This window comes from Gymnoscopelus braueri, assembly GCF_963280865.1.
Source record: "Gymnoscopelus braueri genome assembly, chromosome: 18".
In the NCBI taxonomy this organism is placed as follows: Eukaryota; Metazoa; Chordata; class Actinopteri; order Myctophiformes; family Myctophidae; genus Gymnoscopelus; species Gymnoscopelus braueri.
The window spans coordinates 31,379,336-31,401,072 of NC_137618.1; the positions used below are offsets into that span (position 1 = coordinate 31,379,336).

At 39.7% G+C, this 21,737-nt stretch overlaps 1 protein-coding gene across 1 annotated transcript; it reads right to left on the minus strand.

Annotated features, from left to right (window-relative positions):
* Positions 1-389: 389 nt before the first annotated feature.
* mospd2 (motile sperm domain containing 2) lies at positions 390-21,266 on the minus strand. The gene is made up of 15 exons (XM_080412564.1): positions 21,101-21,266; positions 20,910-20,964; positions 19,804-19,959; positions 19,055-19,141; positions 16,655-16,809; positions 14,270-14,330; positions 14,075-14,113; positions 13,790-13,914; positions 13,428-13,601; positions 6,178-6,296; positions 3,673-3,766; positions 3,394-3,490; positions 2,708-2,828; positions 2,049-2,151; positions 390-1,026 (listed from the first exon to the last, which is right to left on the minus strand). The coding sequence occupies exons 1-15, from the start codon at positions 21,131-21,133 to the stop codon at positions 874-876; spliced, it is 1,572 nt and encodes a 523-aa protein (XP_080268690.1). The 5' UTR covers positions 21,134-21,266; the 3' UTR covers positions 390-873.
* Between the last annotated feature and the right edge of the window lie 471 nt (positions 21,267-21,737).

Sequence of the window (21,737 nt, forward strand, 5' to 3'; positions counted from 1 at the left end):
TATTTTTAGTATGTCAGTGTCAGGGTAATTAAAACAAATAGAAGCGATACCAGAGACAGAGATCTCTCCAGGCTCTCGGGATAAGTGTGCAGAGGTTTAGGGGGGTCACACACTCTGCCATGTTCTCAATTAAATACCTCTGCGCTGATGAGGTTCTTATTAAAGAGATTCATTGGAAACCATGTATTTATGCAAAACATGGGGCAGAAGGAGTTACAGGCCTGTTTCTGCTAAGTGGCTGTGACCATTAAGTATCAGGACATTGCTTGGTGGAGCTTGTTCTTTATAATGGCACAAATTTATTCTAATTCCTTTTCCATATCTGCTCAGCGTAAAGGGTATAAATATGTGACAATATAGTAATGTTGGATTAAATCGAAACAAACAAATAAACAAAAAAGTGCCTGTTTATTTTTGAAAAGATATGTAGATTATGTAAAAGAAATATTGTACATAATGATCACAAAAATGCTAACTACATTTTCTATATCCTTGGCCTTTTTGCAATAAATAGACTCTACATATATTGTATATTTCCATGATCAGTCATAATAAAAATACATTTAATGATTTAATCTCACAGGGTTAAGTCTCTGCAACTGTAACTCTGAAGTGCCTCAGAAGGGACGAGTAGAAATCTCTACAAGGCAACTGACAGAGCCAGACATTAGCATGTCCCTATTACACTGCTGCCAGGGGACAGTGCTCCTCTCCATGACAACAGCCCTTGAGGACGGAGAGGAGGATGGTCTGCTCTGGTTTCATCAGAGAAGAGAGCGTTAGGACCATCCCTCAGATGGTTGACCATGGACCCACTAGACATCTCTGCGTACTGACAGACAGATGCAGGAGGTGGAGGGCACCCAGGGCCGGTCATGATGGCCGCTGTCCGGTGGCCAGGACATAGACACCCAGGAGGTTGATTGCCATCAGGACCATCACAAGCCCAACTAGAACCTTCTGGACCCACATACACATGTCCAACTTCCTCTCCATCCTGGCGTTACACGTCATGACTCGCATGAGCTGCAATGACAAGATGAGATCAGCTCACCCTTGTAATAAAAGTAATGGATTGAAAGATTTTGACCAGTAAAGCCAAATCTTTGCTCCAATGACGGTGTCGGGCGCCGAAAATAGCAGACGTGCAAGCTCACAACATGTCGCATCCGCGCCGTGTTGTGAGCTTGTAGGTCGGCTATTTCCAACTCGCAACACCGTCGTGTGACAAAGTATAAACCGGGCTTAAGGTCCTTACACACTGGGGCGAATTCTTCATGCGAATAATACGTTTTTTTTAAAAACCTTATAAAGTCAATGCAAGCTTCCATGGAGCGAAAAAGCGAAGCGAAAAAGCGCCTTTTAATTATTCGGAACGAGTCCGAATTTTGCGTATATTCGCATAATCACCGGTGTGTAATGACCTTTAGTCAGAACATACACTAAGACAGAACATTACGGTTAACAAACAAATGTATTAACTGCTTTATGACGTTCAAGTTTACAATAGACAAACTCGCAGGGAAATCTATTTTATCAACTACTCATTATACTTACGGGGGTATAAATTATGTCATCGTCCGTTGTCTGGGTTGAATGAAGGATGCGTGTTTTTGACAAACAATGCAATGTTCAGAAAATAGTCACCAATTGCAGTACGTTCTGTTTAGTTACAATTTGTAGAATAATTGATTGGTTGGCGAGAATAATTGTTACTGAAATGAGTCAAAATGACCATCCCAATAGAAAATTGGAGTGAAAAACATTATGGAACAATTTGAAGGATGGTTGGTAATCTACTGTAAGTCATTACATTATGTAATTCAGAGCTAATATATTATTATTTTAAATATAAAGAAATATAATAAATGCACTCATCCATGTTTGAACACATACAGTCTAACCAAATATAAAATATCACCCAAACTATCTCGATCAACAAACACCAATGTGAATAATAAGGCCAACATACTGCAACGAAAGAGAGCCATGGATTGTGTTTGACGCTGCTGGATGAAAGCCTGTACTCCTACAGTATCAGAACTCACCATTGTGTTCAGGTCCTGATGCCCATTGGTCCCTGCATCCACAGGGCCGTCCCCTAGAAGGCTCAGATTTGGCTTAACGCTCTCCAGGACATGACAGCGTAATCTACAGGAAAGACACAATCTTGTGAGCAGACGAGGTCAGGCCGATTAGCAGCCATTAGGCACAACTCAAATGAGAAGATCTGTATTAAGAGACCTATGTCAAGTTAAATGAACAAGCTGGTGTGAGGTTGAGAGTGTGAATCCAAACATTGGCTTTGCATGAGGCAAGACCTCTTATTAACCCATTAAAACCAGGAAAGCATCGGTGTCATTTTAGATTTATTTGGCTGTTCAAAAATAGCAGATATACAAGCTCATAGCACAGCACAAAGTGACGTGCTATGAACTTGTAGATCTGCTATTTTTGGAGAAAAGAAAATCGTGAACATTTAAAAAAAAATTTTTTAAAGCAAACATATTTGTTTCTGGGGATCCCTGGAACAACATATTTTGAGATGGGGGTCGGTGGCCAAATACATAGAATTTTGGGGGTCCTAGACATGAAAAAGTTTGAGAACCACTGACATACAGTAGAAAACTGGTAGGATTTAGAAGGCATATTTGTAGAATTGGCCTCAGGTCTTATTGGGTTAAGTATTTAAACAGCAGTCTGGTACCTGTGTTCCATGACCTTGGTTTTAGGAACTTCTTTCCAGAACTGTGCAAGTTCTTGTGATCCGGCGGTGTCCATCTCAGCAGCCATGACCAGAAAGCGGTCCTGCAGAGAGGCTTGAAAACCTGCACAAGACCATAAATGAACAATTAATTGCAGTGTCTACTCTACGCTTTCTTTTCTTTACTTTCTTTTGTTCTACTCTCTAAAATGAATGTCTACTGTATATGTTGATCTTGAATAGGTTTTTGATCATCACTGTAAATCAACAACATGAGATGGAAAGGAGCAAATTAAGTCATAACATAGAGTATATGAATAATCTTGTGGAAAGAAAAAGCAAACCATAGTGTATAGGGTTGGCATCCTTAAAGGTCACAAAAAGTATTATCAGCCAAATCCGGTATCACGTCATGCTGGCTTCAACAGATTGATGAGGTTAGGTGTTTTATAGGAAACTACTCAGGTAGGTTTGAGAGATTATTTATTTAGACTGTGTTTAGGGTTTACGAAGGTTTGTTTTGACAGAATGATTATTTTATCAGTCTTAAAATATGTATGTCAAGACAAGAAAGCTGCACTTTGTCTGCACTTTGGAAAAGAAATAGACGGGACTCGAATTTGATTATTCAGAATTTCTATAGAGCAGGAACATCCGCCGTGAGCTGAGTGCAAAGATAAGTGCCATACCTCCGTGCAAGGATACCACGATGTCCACAGAAGCACCAGGTTCACAGCAGCTACTACTGGGCTTTACTCTGTACTTCTCAGGTGCTGTGGTTCGAACCTATAGAAACACAACAGCCAGCTTGAACAGAGACCACATATTACAAACACAACAATTTCTTAGACAATCAAGAAAATGTGCACTAATGCATCAATGTTTACAATGAATACAGGACTGCTTGCTCCCTCCCGCACACCCATGCACGGCACGCACATATGTACGCTCTACACACACAAAAATACCTTGAAGGCCACTTGATTTTTGGTCACATTGTTCAGGATAATGAGGCATTTCTTCTCAGTCTCTTTAGAACCAAAGCTGAGCTCCTCTGAAGGGCTGGAAGGAGCGAGACAAAACACATATTTTTGAATAAGAGCCACATTATTCTGCTGTCTGAGTGGATGGCGGAGGCTCAGGTCTGAACCCAAGCATCTATTTGGGCACACCAGAATGCCAATATAACTACTAAATTCAGACAGTACCTTCAATTTGCTTTACAATGAGCTTTGGTGTTCCTCTTGGTAGTATCTTGGCAATATTGATCTGACTGGTAAGCTTCCTGTGCTTGGATGAAGGCCTGGCAATCTGTGTGGTATGGTTATCTGGGGACTGGTAGCATTTCCCATTCCATATCAACTAAACCATCTGCTTTATCAAATCATGCCTCCAACAACTGCCACTCAAATCATGCCTCCAACAACTTCTTGGGTAGGAGTGCCTACCCAAGAAGTATACTATAACACCAAGACTTACTGTTGCCAGTATGTCAACATCAACTAAAATATGGACTAATTTTAATTAAAATAAACTACAGGATGGCATACTGGCATCATACTGAAATGTTAATTTGGCTATTTTCCAAAAGGGACTCTTCAGAGTTGCATATGGTTGCTCACTACATTTTTTAGGTGCCTTCTCCCAGTCTCTGATGTTGCTGCATTTCTTCACATATGGAGCTGTCAGGCCTCTGGGTGGTTGGACCAGCCATGCCTTAGCCCCGTTTACAGGGGAACACGAGGAATTACAGCCCATTACTCCCAAGTTCACGCTGAAAACAGCTGTGATCACGCTTCAAAGCTGTGAAATCTGGAGCACAGGCAAATCCACGGCCTAAAAACTAGCCACAAGGCACTCTTTCATCAACTTAGCCACCCTACCTACCAATCCCTCTCTCCCTCAAATAACCCGAGTCCCAAAACCTTCAAATCACTAGCCTCAGGTTCAGAGTACACATGTGTAACGTGAAGACTTCACGCTAAGCAGACCACTTCTTATCCAATTAGGTTTCATTTTCAATGAATTTCCAATTCTAAAATTGATTTAATTTCTGTCAAGTATTTGCAAAGTCTCTCCTTGATGCAGATTGGGCCGCAGTGAGACCATGGGTTCAAGCCAACAATGCGACTCATTTAGAAAATCAGTTATTTTTTATGAGCTTTAGGCAACATAAAAATGTTCAAATATCTTAGTAAATTGTGAAAATAGCCGATCTATAAGCTTACAATGTTGTGAGCTTGCATTTTGGCTATTTTCACAGTGCAATAGCATCGTATGACAAAGTATAAAATAGGGCTTAAGTGGTTAAGGACAAAGCCCCCCCTTCCTTTTCATGTCCTATCGTTTCTTTTGCCAAGCAGAGTAGCTGTGGAGACTGGCATTCATTCCCTTGAGCTCAGAATGTCTCTCTGGGCTCCGGAAACCTTTAACAAACACATTCTGCACATCAAAGCCTCCCTTCCCCCTCCCCCACCTGCTGAACCCTCCTGGTCTCGCATCGGGGTTAAAACACAGCTCCCAAACGTAATTGCATTTAAGGCTCATATAAATCTGTTTATCACTCCAATTCATAGCCTGGGGCTATCAAAAATCGAAAAATCTAAGATCAAAGACTTTACTTTGTAAAAAAAACAGAACTCGAGGGGCATACTTAGTGAAAAGGAGGAGTGATCTTATTATATAAAATGGGGCCTTTTCAGGATTTTTATATATATTTTCAATGCTTATAATATTTAAATCACTTATTGTTACCATGCCTTATTGTGGATTCACATTTATTTGGCATGTATGCATGTATGGGGCCTATCTATGCTATCATTGTTTTAGTGCCCGGCCCGCTATTGGTTATGTTCAAGGCATTATGTGATAGGTGGAATACCATCACCATCTAATTCAGACTTATTAGCTGTTTAGACCTTGAAGAATTGATACTTGTCTGTTTTGTTACCCATGCTCGAAGAATAAATTCATGAAATATTTCTTTCACCTGAAAAAGGAGTGTCTTTGTTTTCTTTTTTCCATGGTTGTCTGCACCACGTTTGGAATATTTATGATTAACTGAGTAGACAATCTTGTGATACGTATAATGCTTTCCATTCCACTGTTGTCTCATCTGGACATTAATAATATAAGGGGTTAAACTGGCGAGTGCTTATGGTCATTCATCAGTGTCACTCATTGATTATCACAGCACAGTAATAATTAACTACAACAACTCATTTCTACCTAAAGAAATATCAATGGGGGCATCCTTAATTTCTACACTCATCCAACAGGATCAATTGGACTGTAACGGTACAAACATGTCGATACCTGGGTTTAGCCCATGAGCGAACAAATCAATTTTCTACACCTTTTTTGGTCCTGGATTTGTGAACAGAAAGGGCTTCTAGTTGCTTGGCTGAATGTTGATGAAGAAAAGATAGAAGCTAAATGAAGAGATGGAGAAGAGGTGAAAGCAGGGCGAGTACCTAACATGTAGTAGAGGGCCTTTGAAGGTGGTCAGTGGCTTCCTGGCTCCTTTGGTCCGACTGGCCAAATCTACTTTGTCACTGTCCTCCGACCTTATACTGTCTTCCAGGAAGTTCACCTGAAACAATAAAGGCCACTTAATTAGAAAGATTGCCAGGAGATAATTTGTGCACGTTACAATCTTTCAGTGCTTTCTCTGAAAATGTATCATTGGCCCTTTGACCTCCGGATAGAGAAAGCTATCAGTTAATGAAAGCCTCGACAGTCTTGTGTAATGATTAATAAATGGTCCCATATAAAATAATGGTGTGAAGTATTATCTGTTATCAACATTTAACCCATTAAAACCGGGGAAGTATCTGTGTCATTTTAGATTTTTGCTATACCACTTTAACCATTATTTTATACTTTGGCTTTGGCTAAAATAGCAGATATACAAGCTCATAGCGTGTCACTTCGTGCCGCGCTTTGAGCTTGTAGACCTGCTATTTTAGAAAAATCATGATAATTGGCGCAAATCTTTGAATATATATTTTTAAGGCGAACATTTTTTAGTAAAATCTTTGCTTCTGGGGGGTCCCTGGAACAAAATATTTTGAGATGGGGTTCGGCGGCCAAATACATATCTTTTTGGGGGTCCTTGACATGAAAAGGTTTGAGCACCACTGATATAGAAACATACGTTTTTCGGAAAACTGTTTTTATCGGTCTCAGGACTTAATGGGTTAAAGTCACCTTGTACTGTATGTGTGTGAAAGGTCATTTACTTTAACTGAGAAAAATCCCATGATAACTTCCTGACCCTTATTCCGAGTAGCCTCCAGCACAAACAGCATGTCCATTTGAGAAGACAAAACCAAAATAACCCACACAACACATGATCTCTGACACCACACGCTACCCTGACAGCAACTAGTTCAACCGGTCCAAAACCGCTGATGCATCACGTCAGCACTTTCGGTTCACAACAAAACATCCATAAACTTTCCTCTAACAGACAAGTTGACCACAAGCACAGGTCACATGTCTAAGCCAGAACTGGAAGACCGGACAATGTGCAAAATTTGCATGAAAAAAGGCTGAAAAATAAGATATGAAGGTCTGCCCCCCCCCAAATGCCTACCACCATGACCAACACACACACACACACACTCACTGTATTGTTTGGACCACAGATTGTATTAAACAGATGGGAAAGTGCATTGACTCAGCCCCATGATGAGGAAGTGAGTCTGCTGTGATAAGCAACAAACGCAACCCTTGTGTCAAATGCAGCAGCTGACGGCCACCCTGCAGCCACAATGACCACATCAAAGATACTTGGCTTCTTCTGAAAGGTCTATATTTATTTAGCTTTAACAAGGGCGTACATGTTAATACAGTCAGTTCTCCAAATAGGAAATAAAGTGACTTATTGTTATTGAAATGTAATTAAAAAGTAGCATAGTTGAAAATAAACATATCTACATCCTTCATTTAATTTTTTACCATATTAGGAATATAAAATTACAGCACTGCAGTAAGAACATCATTGGCATCATTATTGGCATGTCCATAAACCAAATGAACCCAATCCAGCATAGATTAACAACAACCTAAACAGTGTTACTTCATTTTGAGAAATCAATGAATCATTAAAATCAATTCGTTAACAAAGCATTCTTCCACTTCTTCATAACAAGAGATACATTCAACAGAGATTATACACACATTGTGTAAGCAATGAAATGATAAGACAATAAATATTTAAAGTTACAATTTCAATTCATCATACAAAGTGTTTCATGACTAGGTGGAGTGTTGATAATCAACACAGTACAAAAGAAAATAACATTGTGTCTTAATAACATTATAACACTAAGGCACAAAGAAATATTACGCTGGTGTTCAATGCCCTTTAGAGTCTCATGGCTGGGAAAGGATGGAGTGGCCAAGGCACCGAGGTAAGAGATTCGGATAACTATTTCCCCCAATGGTAGTCATTAGTACAAAGGATAAACAAAAATCACAAAGATGAATAAAGTAGGCAAAAGTTAAAGTATGAAAGGAATTTAGAGCAGAGTTGTTAAAAAAAGGCCCCATTATGGCACTATTTCTGAAGACAATTTCACCTGGGGCTTAAAAATCTTTGCAAAACAATTGTGAAGTTGCCGGAACAAATGACTGCGCTGCAGGTTTTCTCATTAGTTTACATGAAATGTATTACATTGCAACAGTCACAGCTGCACGTCAGTTTAATAATAATACTAGTTATAATAGTAATCCTTTCATAATAGTCAAACATCCTGACATGATAAAATTACAAAATATCTTAGGGGTCACCTTTAAATTCCATGGTGATGATGATGATGACAGTCAACAGTAAGGCACACATACTCAAAAAGATAACAAAAATGTATAAACCACACACAGTGACAGGTACACCTGCATTCCAGTCTGCAGAAATCTCCAGGACTCTGAGCTCCTTGTGTGGGAGTGATCCTACATTGCTTTACCACCACCAGCCCTTGTTTCAAAACAGAGAGAAAAGCAATTAGCTTCCCGGAGTGATCGGTTATCAACATAGCGCCGGAAACCCTGAGGTATTCAGGTGGGAGAGTGGGTGGAGTACGGGTGGGGTGTGTTTATATTGACCGAGGGATGAGCGGAGAGTTGAGAGCAGGGCCATGGAATATGTTTAGAGCGGTTTGAAGTGTGTGGACCAGCACTCACACTAGTATTAACATCATGCCCCCCAGTCTTTTCACAGTAGTGGTAAGACCTATACGAGCTGCTCAAGGTTCTGATCAAACACGCCAGATGCAGTTCGCTCCTCCAGATATAGCTGTTGTTTTGCTCAAACTCCATCCGCCTGGCTAATCCTGAAAAACCTCTTCCTGCGTCCTATGGGTGTACCTCACAAATCAAACAGGATTTCACTTTCTAGACAGACAGTTAGCCAAACTTCACAGGTAAGGCCACTGCGTGCGGTTGTTTTACAACATCAATAGGCTTCAGTTCATACCTCAGTAATGGAATACCACTATAGTAACCACTCTTTGTACTGTATGACCTTATATCTCACCCCCTGGTTATGTATGGCAAGTTGACCTACTGGCCTCAAAGCCCTAGGTGGTATTGTGATGTGAATCTTCAAATGAGAGATCTGTGGATGATTGTTTAGGCTCAAAAACCACTGATTTGCATATTGCCAATTTGTAAATCTAAATCTCTTGTGCGTGACTAATGTTGTTTTCACTGACAAAGAGAGCTTTTGTGTTTGTGTGCTATTGCTTAGGCGGCTCATGGGGGCAGCTCTGGGTAACGCAGCGCTGCCAGAAGGGTCTCCTGGGACTGGGAAGTAGGCTACTCAAATAGCTTAGTAGCTATTTGGCCGCCTACAGTACAGCGACTACAACGTTGTAATGTGACAGCCTATTTCACCACTCTACTACTCCCCCCACACACACACCTCACAGGGGTAAGGGTTGTGGTTAGGGTGATTAATATAACCGCAACAGTCAAGAACAACGATATCACTTAAACGGTCGTGGATGGACACAAGCCTTTATAAAACTAAGATACTATTAAGGTAGATTAAGGTTTAACACCTTAAAAGGCAAAGTAGCTTCTACCTGGCCAATTTCAGAGTAAATCTTGATAATGTCGTTTAACAGTTGTAAAATGTAGGTAAACTGCCTCCACATTAAGTGTTTTTTTTTATGGTGGAAAAAACATTACACTGATGAGCGGCACTCTTTTCCAAAAGAAGTTGAACTATTTTCTACTTGAGGTGCCCAGAGCAGAGCACTCTGCCAGAAAACACTAGCCGTTGAGAGCACTGAAACGTGCGGTGGTTAGAAGAGGAGCACTTTGTAGCACTACCATAGACATGCATAGGAGAAAGGTTGGCAGTTAGTGTGGACACAAAAAGCCTAAACTAAAAACACCTAAAGTAAGTCAGCGAGAAGTCAGCGACAAGTCAGAGGAAGCATAATCAAGAGAATTGTTAAATAACCAAGAACAAATAACAAATACCACCAACAAAACCCTATTGTGCATAGTAAGTGAATTCATGAAACATGACGTCATACATGGCAACAAGATCAACCTTTCCCTTACTGTAGGTTAAAATGTTTCCTCATTCCTTAGATGCCCTGTAAATGCTTCATTGGTGATAGAGTGTATTTGCTCACAATACTTTGATGGACTGTACTATCCGTATACACACTCAGGGTTTTCGCTAGGCATTTTAGCCGTAGTCTGGCTGACACTGTAAAGATATCAGCCTCATATCCGCTGTCGAATGTCTGTACAGATTATATCTAATCCATGGACAATAGATGCATGCTCATATTACTGGTGATAGACTGGGCAGGCATTATACTTATGCGTATATTTATTAACAAATGATACATGTATTATACATGAATGGGTACAGAGGGCATTTGGGAATCAGAAGGTCCCCTATTTGCCACTCGGTCCACCCAGTCTAGTGTCCCTGAGCAAGACATTTTAACCCCCAGCTGCTCCCCGGGATAATAGCAATGCTCCTGATAGTTAGTATGGATAAATGCAGAGGACAAATATCACATAATGATGTACAAATGTACAGTGACAAAAAAATACCAGACTGAGAAGGAATGAGGGTTAGGGTCAGACTTTAATTCTACTTCATTTTTATTTCTATTCTTATCTATCTATCCATCTATCTTCAACACTTATGTAGCTAGCTAGATTTTTTGTGCAATTTAGGGGAACTTTTATTGGTAATATAAAATATTTGAATTTGAATTTGAATATGGCCCCAGATGTGTAACATGAGGGCATTTGCTCTTAGTCTTCAATATGTATCAAAATCTCTTCCCGCCAGGCATCTCCAGAGATTACATCCTAATACCCTCAATATATTCCCATGCACGGTTGGCTTGCATGCCGTTAGCCAGAAAATAAGCTAAATAGATTATGAAGCTGAAGCTGAATAACCCTGTAGAGAGTGTATGTGTTGGGGGGGTACAGTCTATGCCAAAGCCCAGACAGCAGCTAGGGTGCATCTTGGCGACATCAGGGTGAGGTTGATGGCACCTGCGTTCAAGCTGAGAGCTGTGGGGCATCACAGGGTTCCGCATGGGGGCTGCCAGTCAGCCAGCCAGCCCATGAGCATCGAACAGGCACTGATGAACTGTATCACTCAAGCCTCCAATGAGGTGGAAGACTACTGGCTCTTTTCAACTACAAGAACTAGTCGAACCGTCCTGTGCCTTGAAACGCATTTCACGGGTTCTGGATTTGTTTCCATACACTACGACTCAGTTTCAGTTAAGGTTCTCAGAACCTAATTTGAGTCCTCGGGAGGTACTACTAACCCCCAGAGCTCAGAACGTATACTTGAAGAATGTGTCAAATAGCAAAATAGCAGATCTACAAGTTCACAAGATGTCACACGCATTGTGAGCTTGTAGATGGACAATTTTTGCTTTTTTTAATGAGTTTTGTTTTCATGACAAATACATTAACAAAAAAACATCACAGATTCTGGTAAGTTTCAGGTTATGGAAGGTTTAGCTTCAGAGCCGAAAAGAGCTATAAGCTGTTAGTCAGAAAAATAATGTGGTAGTGTGAATATGGTCAATTGTGAGTGATGTTTGAAACCAGCTACAGCAGGGAGTGGGGTCACTAACAGCCTTGAAATACTTTTCATACACTAATAGGAGCTTAGAACATGAAGAGAAGCAATGCACTGAGGCGAGGGTGACTAAGATGCATCGCTATTGTCTGTAAGATTAAACCACAGCCGAAGACTTTAGGAGTCACCTTGACAGAGACAATGAGCAGGAGCTTAACGGCCGCCAAATCAGGGAATTACTGCCACTTAATTCACACTTGTCTCAGCGGAGGGGCCTGATTACATGCTGTAATCACAGACCCAACTGAAAGAAATAGATACTCCACAAGTGAGGCGCAACATTAAAGTAAAGCTGAATTTCTAACACGACTAGAATGCGAACAACAACTTAATTTGTTTTTCTTGGTCCCCTGAATTTAAAAACCAGGCAATATCAGAGCGATGGACTGTATTGCTTCTAAAAGCCCCATACAGATTTAATGGTGACTCCAATGGGTTGACTACATCACACTAACAATGGATAAAACCCACACACATTTAACCACTTTCACTTTCAACTAGGGGTGTGCCGATACACTAATTTCATGAAACGATACTGGGCTCACGACATCAATACGATACATGGCACTTTTTTATTATGAAAATATATGGGGGGGGGGGAGCAAATACAAACAAATATTTCTGTTTTGCATTATTCAGACATGCAAACTTGTAGCTTTTCAGCAACAATAGCCGTTTTGAATCCAAATAGGGCAATAGTGTGACACCTGACCCGAAAAAAAACCAACATGTCACCCTTTTCACCGGGGCTGTTTGCATGCCTGATTATTATTGTAAAAAAAAACGATACATATCGTCATGAAAACGTATCGCGATATATCGCAGGACGATATATCGGCACACCCCTACTTTCAACATTTGAACTCTCAAAAACAGCCGATCTACAAGCTCACACTGCCTTTTGTATGACATGCTTGAACAACAAAGTAGGGCATTAATTTACAAAACACACGTTGAAATACTGTATGGATCAGTATTTATCTGAACTCCTAGAGGTGTATAACCCACCAAGGTCACTACGGTCTGCGGGCCAGTTGAAACTTGAGGTCCCAAATTCAAATCTGAAAACCAGAGGTGACGAGCCTTCTCGGTAGCAGCCCCCATTCTATGGAATGCGCTCCCCTCCCATATTAAACTGGCCCCCACCATCGATACTTTTAAATCTCGCCTTAAGTCCCACCTTTATGCTTCGGCGTTTGACCCTGTTTGAGTGTTTCGGTGGTCTATGTTTTGTCTCTATGTTTTGTCTCACTGTCTGTTGACACGTCTGCGTCATATTTTCAGTGATGTGTTTCTTTCTGTTGTTTATTTTGCTTCGTTTGTTTATGTTTTTGCTTCTGTGTTTAGCTTTGTCTCTGTGTTTTTTAACTTTCCCAGTGTATTTGGTTTTCTCTGTACAGCACTTTGTTAACCCTGAACAAGTTTTAAAATGTGCTTTATAAATAAAGTGGATTGGATTGGATTGGAGATTGGAGATACAAGGTTTCTGCCCGTCAGCGACGAAATGCTCATTACACTTTGTCCTTCACAGCTTTCCCAAACACTGAGGGGTATGGAAATAAACTTCAAAGAGGGATTTAGTACCTTTTTGGGCTTAACAGCAACCTCAGAGTTGAAGCTGGACTCCAGAGCATCTTTCACCTCAGATTCCCCATCTTTACTCTCTGTTTCATCTTCACTAGCAATGGGTCCGTTCTCGCAGATAGGCGTTTGGAAGTCGTCATCGGGGAGAGGAGGATAGCTGTATTTGAAGGAGTCCTACAATGTAACCAAATAGGTTATATCTCTATACTATTTATGAATGAGTGTCATGACTCTATTTTTGTTTTCTGAAAGGTGTGACAAACTCAATAATAAAAGAGGCAAAGTAGACCTTGGAAAGAGAATTTGGAAAGCCATAGCATGCATTATTAGCTTAGCACCTATCGAGAGTTTGAATGACATACCGTTCCACCCATGTGAGGTGGCAGGTATTCAGGGTCAATGAATGTCTGAACCTCCGTTTTGGATGTAAACTTCAGCTTGCTGATGGCATCAGGACCTAACCATGTCTTCACAATCCTCCAAGCAGCTGCAAAAGTAAGCCAGTACAGTTGCGTTAAAAATGTCAGCTAGCTTAGAGATACATTAGACAGATATACATACCCACACATACGTATACATTTATATGACATATGATCAATGTGTGTAATACATGGTGGTGTGTGTGCAAAGGCAGAAGCAGATCTCACCATTCATGATCCAAGGCATGTCTACAATGATCATTTTGGCTGAAATGGTAAGAGAAAACATTTGGCTACATCAGAAATGAAATACCACCCACCCAGGTCTGCATATGAAACCATACTTGTGAATATGAAAAGTAAACCAATGGACATCAGGATGACAACACGTATTGTGTCTGTGTTCTTTTCCCCAGTACTTACACAGAAACTTTGGGTAATATATTTTGAAGCAGTTAATGATGTACCTCACAAAATCCATGTCCTGAAAATACAAAGTAAAAGAGAGCGAGTGACTTACAGAATACAGTGAGTGGGAAGCACACTTTGACTAAGAGACGTCTTGAACGAAATGAACTTTCAACAGAGAATCTGTGTGTGCAGCCTGAGGTATTAATGGCTCTAGATGAGCTATGACCCAGTTCACAGCAAACTGAAACTTTGTCACAAGTGTATACATAGAGAACTCAGTCGCTTTGATTTTCAACCACTAGCGTCTTCATACTTTTCATAGGAAATGTAGCTCTAAGCGCAAATTCAAGAAAGAAGATCACCGAGTTGTTATGTCTAGCCACTCCTAGCCTATCTGCAGTCAATATGCCAATCTGCAGTCAATATGCCAATCTGCAGTCAATCTGCCAACCTGCAGTCAATCTGCCAATCGGCAGTCAGCCAATCAGGCGGTTGGACTCCGCCTTTAAATATCACTGCCTCTCTCACTGGTCATTCTCTTTCCAGCATGCAGCAAGCAACCCACCTCCATCCCCAAACTCCACCACGCCTCAAGCGCCTAGAGTTAAGAAGGAAGGAGGGTCTCCGCACTGCCACCACCAGCGTCTAGACTCCCGACATTCTCATACTTATGTACAGGGGCGTTGTACCTATTAAGCATATCCCATACTATGTACGTTGCATATGTATGACAAATGTTAACGGAGTCTAACCGCCAAAATGTTTATGTCAAAGTGTTTATTCAATAAATTCCCATTTACAACAACTCGATCTCTCTCTTATTGAAATATGGGGCTTTTCCTCTGCATGGTACCGGCTCAAGTCAACTCACTTCTAGCACCAGGTGCTTATTTTTCTTTTTAGTATAGTGCTCAAGAATAAGGCAACGTGTCTGGAAACAATCTCTATTTGACCTATACAGTCAGACAAAAACATTTTTTAATAACATTTTAGACAAAAAAATAGGCCATGCAGTTGCTCAATAATATTGATTCATTTCACATTTTATAACACGTAGTTTAAAAGTTTGTTGACAGTATTCAGTATGCAGTATTCTGAATTCAGCTTCCATTCAGTTATAGGTGGTAAAGCAATGACGTTAGTGATGATTTTTTTCAGGTCACCTCAGATCACTTGGAACCTTGCTGGAGGTGATAACCAAAACATCTCGGGTACCAGGTAATATCCATACGTTATTTTTTCCCAATGGAAAACCAATTAACCAAAGTCCATCCAGTACCATGCATTGGAAAAGCACCAATAGTTATGTAGGTTAAAAGCTATGTAACAGTTAAGCCTCACCTACTTGCCTGTGCTCTGTGTGACAGAAGGTCAGACATTTACACTCTGCATTTACACAGAACACATAATTGCATAACCTTGGTGTTGTTTACCTTTGAACAACCTCGCTTCAAGAACCTTTATCCCTTCAAGGAGATACTCTCAATCAATCTCCATATAAAAACAGGTTGTGAAACTACAAGAAATGCAGACAACCCAATTTAAAAAGACAAGTTTTATCTGCCATTTGGATAACAAAAGACAATTTAATCATCATTAGCCAATACAACACAAGCTTCAAATCACATATAAAAGAGCTCAAACTGCAGGTGAATGATTCTTGTAACCCTTCTTTCAGGTTAATTCAGTGAAAATGTGTTCTTTATAATAAAACAATGCAGATAAATCACTGGAAGCAGGCCCTATAGTCTGGCTCAGCTCTGTGGGCTGCAAGCCTCATTGCTATGCAGCAGGCTCACTCAACAAGCCTTAATGAGATCACACTGGCTATGCCTACTCCAGCTCGCACTGTGGTTCAACAAACTTTAATAAGACTGGTTTCCAAAATGGTCGTCTAATCCACTAATTTCATATTTGGGTGTCTGTGTTATTTATTCTCCTTAATGTGTATGCGCGAGTACATGTGATTAATTAAGACCTCTCTCCAGGAGAGTTTGGCCCATGAAATGAGCTCTCTGGCAGAGCGCTCCAATGTAAGGATTAAGCAGTCACTTGGATTGACCAATCGGATTTAAAGGTCACTTTAATCTCCCAAGTGTTAAACCATTGAGGAGCATCAATCCCTCCACCACGGTGGCTCAAACAGCAAGAAATATGATGCTATGGGGCTTCAATAACACCCAGAGAAACCGACAATTTTTTTAAGGGACGTGTGCTGAAGGATAGTTTGAATCATGAAATACAGTCCTGCTTTAGGTCCTATAATCTTATAAAAATAAATGTATACAGTATGAATCAGTGCAAAGCAAATTAGAATATAAAAATAAATGTGTTTTTAAATTGAAAATAAAAATAAACGTGTTGTTAAAAGTACAGTTATGATGATTGTGGACTTACAATATTACTGAGGCCAGAATCTGTCATGTCGAACACAACGGTGAGTGGCATCCCAGGTTCTCTTTGTGCATAACGCTCAAGCCAGAAAGCAATGTACTTCTTCTTGTCCAAGACTGATTTTGCATCTTTGACGTGTAGCTTCACTTTGAACCAGACTAAATCCAATAAACACAAAATAGAATACATATTTAGTGATAGTGGGCAACAACAGCATGCTTATTTATGGGAAAACTAGCAGATTAGGAGTTAAAAGAAAACTGAACAATTAATCAAATAATAATCAGAATCACAATATGAACGACTAAAATTTACATATCAAAGTAGTCCCCCCAGTAGTAGGGCGATTTCACATTATATGGGACAATAGTGGGGCAGCTATACTTTGTAATAATTATTTAATATCTGCAAGATCAGTCGATATCCTAAAGTGACTTCTTTCCACTAAACAATGGTTTGAAATCAGTTCAGCATCATAACACATTATATTTCATTAATGAAAATATGAAAATATGTTAATGTAATTTCAATTAGGTAAATTGTGCTACTGGATCATAATAACAGTTTAACTACTGGTTGAAACACACAAAGTACCGGCATTTTCAATCTGGCATAATTTTCAATTCTTGCCTAATTAGTCGATTAGTAACAGCTGTGTTGTCAGTGTTGTCATATTTTTCTGGGGGCGTGCCACTGAAGATCTCCATATTGATCTCCCATGATGCACTTGGGCTGTGTTTATTGTGTTGTTTATGTTATTTAACTAAGGGGACGCGTTTGGGGATTATATTGTGGAACTTTACGGTATGTGTAGTGTTGTGTATGGTGTTCATTTGGCGATTTATGTTGATATACAGTAGGTAATTTGGTGTAGCACCATGAGTGTGATGTCTATTTGTTCTCTCTTGAGTTGATGTGAAGTAGGGTAGCAAGAATTTGCCACAACAAAGATCCAAAACTCATTTATGCTTTGTCATATGACAGTATTGCGTGGGGAAAAGAGATGATCTATAAGCTACAGTCAGACAACTGCGTCAGATAACGCATCTGAAACGCAAGCCGATCCGTCAGATTAGTCCATTTCCGTTCTTTTCCTTTGTTATCTTCCGGGGCTATGGGCAGTGCAAGACAGAGTGCCGGTTTTACGGATGTGTAGTTCATTTGACTAGTGCTATTTTTAGGAGTGAGGATAGAGGAATGCATGCATGCAACATGGAAACATACGCATGCACGCTCATAAAAAAAACATGTATGCACAATATGAAAACATTGCGATAGCCACCTTGACAAATATGAAAACGTTGCATTACATCTATATGAATAGAATTAATATATGAATTACATCAATAAATGACAAATTCATATGGTAGAAAAAGGGTGCAATTTGTGAAAAAGCACAGACAGGTGTTATGTTTTTTTGTAGCCTACGTTTTTATGTGAAACTTATGAACTAACTAACTATGAACTAATAAAAACAGTTTCAACTGCTTCTCATTTAGTTGGGATACTTATTGATTAGACTCTATTCTTTAATAGACTCACATCAGCTCTTCAGATGGGGGGGGGGACAATCATCAAAAATAAAGAGGTTTACATTTATTGAAATACAAGCACATGTGCCTGTTAGTTTTGGATCGTCTGCCTTGCATTCCCACTGCGTTTGGACCGTTGGCTCACTGAAAGAAAACTACAGCCAAGATGGGTCAACGCACAACAACGCATTTGTCCCATTGGTTGGTGCCGGCTACTGCCGGGTCATGGTTCACCAATGTTGAACCTGATGTGTTGGACTTCACGCACTTCAGCTCCATCAACTCAACGCAACAGGACGCTCCACTTCATTTTCCCCATATAATAGAAGTGAACGGCATTTCCTGATATCTGACGCAACTGTCTGGCCGAGGCTTAAGATCACACACAAGATGCATTTGAGCTATTTTGCTGCGTGACACCTAAAAAGAAGCTTGGAGACAGTCACTGAAAACAAAGATTTCTGCCGATAGTGTTACAGATTTGATTGGTTGTTGCTATATCGCTATATCTTAACCCGGACCTAAAGTCCTCCAGGGGACGAGTCAAAAGTGTGTCCTTTGGAAAATTGTCAGTACTAATGTCAATTAAGTATTCATGACTTGTAGTCAATGGGCTAAACATGCAATAACACCATACAACATGGTCCTTTAAATATCGGTTTATGCTGACAGTAACTAATATTGTGGTAGTTACACTGTATAGTTAAAATAATTGAAGCTGACTGACTTAAAAGATAAAATCGCAAATCAACTCGCATTCGCAACATCAGTCTGGGGGAAAAAATATATATATATCACAATTAGATATTTTTCCCCTACTTGAAACCTTAACATTTGACTGTAATAAGACTGTAATAATATAAGAACATACAGAGCTTGTTGCCCTCTTTGTCGTAGCCATGGAGATAAACGGCGCCAGTCTCAAACATCCACTTAGGAATGCTGGCCTCACTCAAATCTGAAAACCACAAAGAACACACACAAACACTGTTAGTTAGATCACTTACATTGAACAAAATTGAACTAGAACCTCTGTGTAGAATTCCATAGCACTAGGGCATACTGTATGATAGGAAGTCCGGTATTGTTGGAAAGCGCATATCTCTTAATTCAACACTTCTCAATTCCATATCTCTTAATTCAACACTTCTCAATTCCATTATGAGTTATGAACACCAAAATATCTTTCTTCTGTATATCTACTTGTAATATTTGCATGCCTATAGAAAGATAACAGAACTTATAACAGAAATATACAGTACTTTTGTGCAACAAGTGATATCGTGGATTGTGTGGAAGTATGAAAATGATATACCAATAACATTAATAAATCTAATAATTTGAGAAAACAAAATAAGTTATTTGACAAACTGAATTTCCTAGTTTAAAGGGCCAGCAATTACTTTAGTAAAACACAGTAATTCTACTAACGGTTCTTCAGAAACCACTGACACAGGCGATTGTCTTTAGAGGTCAATAGACAATGGGACTCTTTCTGGATCCCAAAGGAGCACAAAGACACCCACTGATCTGTGCCTACACATCTAGACGCAGAATGTCAATATTGGGTTTAGCTGTAGTAGAGAACAGTATTACAGTGGCCCAAACAAGTCTGCCTACCATTCACACCATACTCTTTTCTCCACTGAAAGCTTTCATCGATCATCTTCAGGGCATCATCGATGACAAACTGTCTCCATGACAGGTACCAATCCACAAGCGTGTCATCTTTCTGTAGTCTGTCCACATCTCTGGAGTCATATTTATCTGATGACTCTGAAGGATGACAACAGGGCACAACTTAGTGTCACATAAGTAGTTAAAATGTCAGTTTCCTACCGTGACAGCAAGCCAAAATATGGAACAACTACTGAAAAATAAACAAAGGCTGTTAAGAGAACATAGAGTTAACTTACATAGAAATTGTTACTCTTTTAAACATGTGGTGGTCACTGACAGACGGCTCTTAAAATATAGTTGACTTGCTGTCTGTCTGGCTAACTAGCTAGCTAGCAAGCTACCTGTTGTTAGTTTGTAGTTTGGGTCAGTCAGTTGATGTTATTAATATGAGGTACATACAGTGGTGGAAAAAGTATTCAAATGTTTTACTTAAGTAAAAGTATCAATACTGCAATATAGAAATACTCTTGTTACAAGTCAAAGTCTGGAATTCTAAATTTACTTGAGTAAAAGTACAAAAGTATTGGCATCAAAATGTACTTAAAGTACCAAACGTAGAAAGTACTCATTATGCAGAATGTCCCATTTCACAAGTTTTCAATATATGAAATGTATAAAAATATTTTGAAAATAGCAGATCTACAAGCTCACAGTGCATTGCATCTCTAGCTTGTAGACCGGCTATTTTCAAATAGCCGGTGGGGGGGGGGGGCCTAATAATCAAAATCTACAGAAATAATAATAATATTTTTTGGGAAAAAAAAGTTTTCAAATTATTGTAGTGGAGTAAAAGTACAACATTTGCCTCTGAGATGTAGTGGAGTAGAAGTAAAAGTACTGCAAACTGGAAATACTCCAGTAAAGTAAAATACCTCAAAATTGTACTTAAGTACAGTACTTGAGTAAATGTACATAATGTAGTTACACCACTGAATATGAGGTACATATGGCATGTTTTTTTTTTTTTTGCACAATTATTTTATATAGAAGATGCGCTTTTTTGCTAATTATTAAGTCTATATAACGGTTACATAATAAACGGTTACCTTGCAAGAACTCATTGTTGAATCTCTGTCTCGTCTCCTCGATCCTTTTCTCATTCTGTGTAAGAGACATTATGTCTTTACATTAAAACAGAGACAGACATTGTCTTTACAGTAAGATCTGTTCACATGGAACAATTATTGACGACAAAGAAAAATGGTGTATGCGGCTTTTGTTCTAATTATAACGTTACCTCCTCCGATTCGTTCCGATCAACTTCAGCCATGTTCAAGTGTCACACACTGTCCTACTTGTTGTTGGCAGTTCCTTGTTGACTAGCCGCTAGCGTTAGCATGCTAGGTGGCTATTGGCTAACGATGAATCAGTGCTGGGTGAGAGAAACTGCAACTCTCTGTAGCGCTCCATGTTGGCTCCACCACCACGGCAACGCCCCCTGTAGCCGAAAAGATCACAAGACGGACAGTCTTGGATGATTTTCAAAATAGTGTTGGCACTTTCTCCCATTTTCGCCCTTACATCTACATAAACGTATAGATTTCCATTATAAAGTGCTTACCCCATGATGACGGATGTTAGAATTATGTACGGGCCCTCAAAAATACCCGTATCTTCCGTGTTGTTCAATAAAAAGCATTTTAATCTGATCGGTGGCTATTTTCTCCACATGCTTTCAACGACGCGACCCTATCGGTTGGGAGGTGTATTGCACATTATAACTGGCCACCAATCGGATTAAAAATGCTTTTTATCGAACAATACAGCCACAGGTACGTACTTCTGAGGAGCCGCACATAATTGTAACATCTTTGGCCATGAGGCAAGTACTTTATATTTGAAATTTGAACGTTTATGTAGATGTACGGACTAAA

Excerpts from the sequence above, each read along its gene's own strand:
- mospd2 (XM_080412564.1), bottom strand. The coding sequence starts at position 21,133 with ATGGCTGAAGTTGATCGGAACGAATCGGAGGAG. Across the intron at positions 19,960-20,909 it reads CAACAATGAGTTCTTGCAAG|AGTCATCAGATAAATATGAC; the intron begins GTAACCGTTTAT and ends GTCATCCTTCAG. Across the intron at positions 14,331-16,654 it reads ATTCTGGCCTCAGTAATATT|GACATGGATTTTGTGAGGTA; the intron begins GTAAGTCCACAA and ends TTGTATTTTCAG.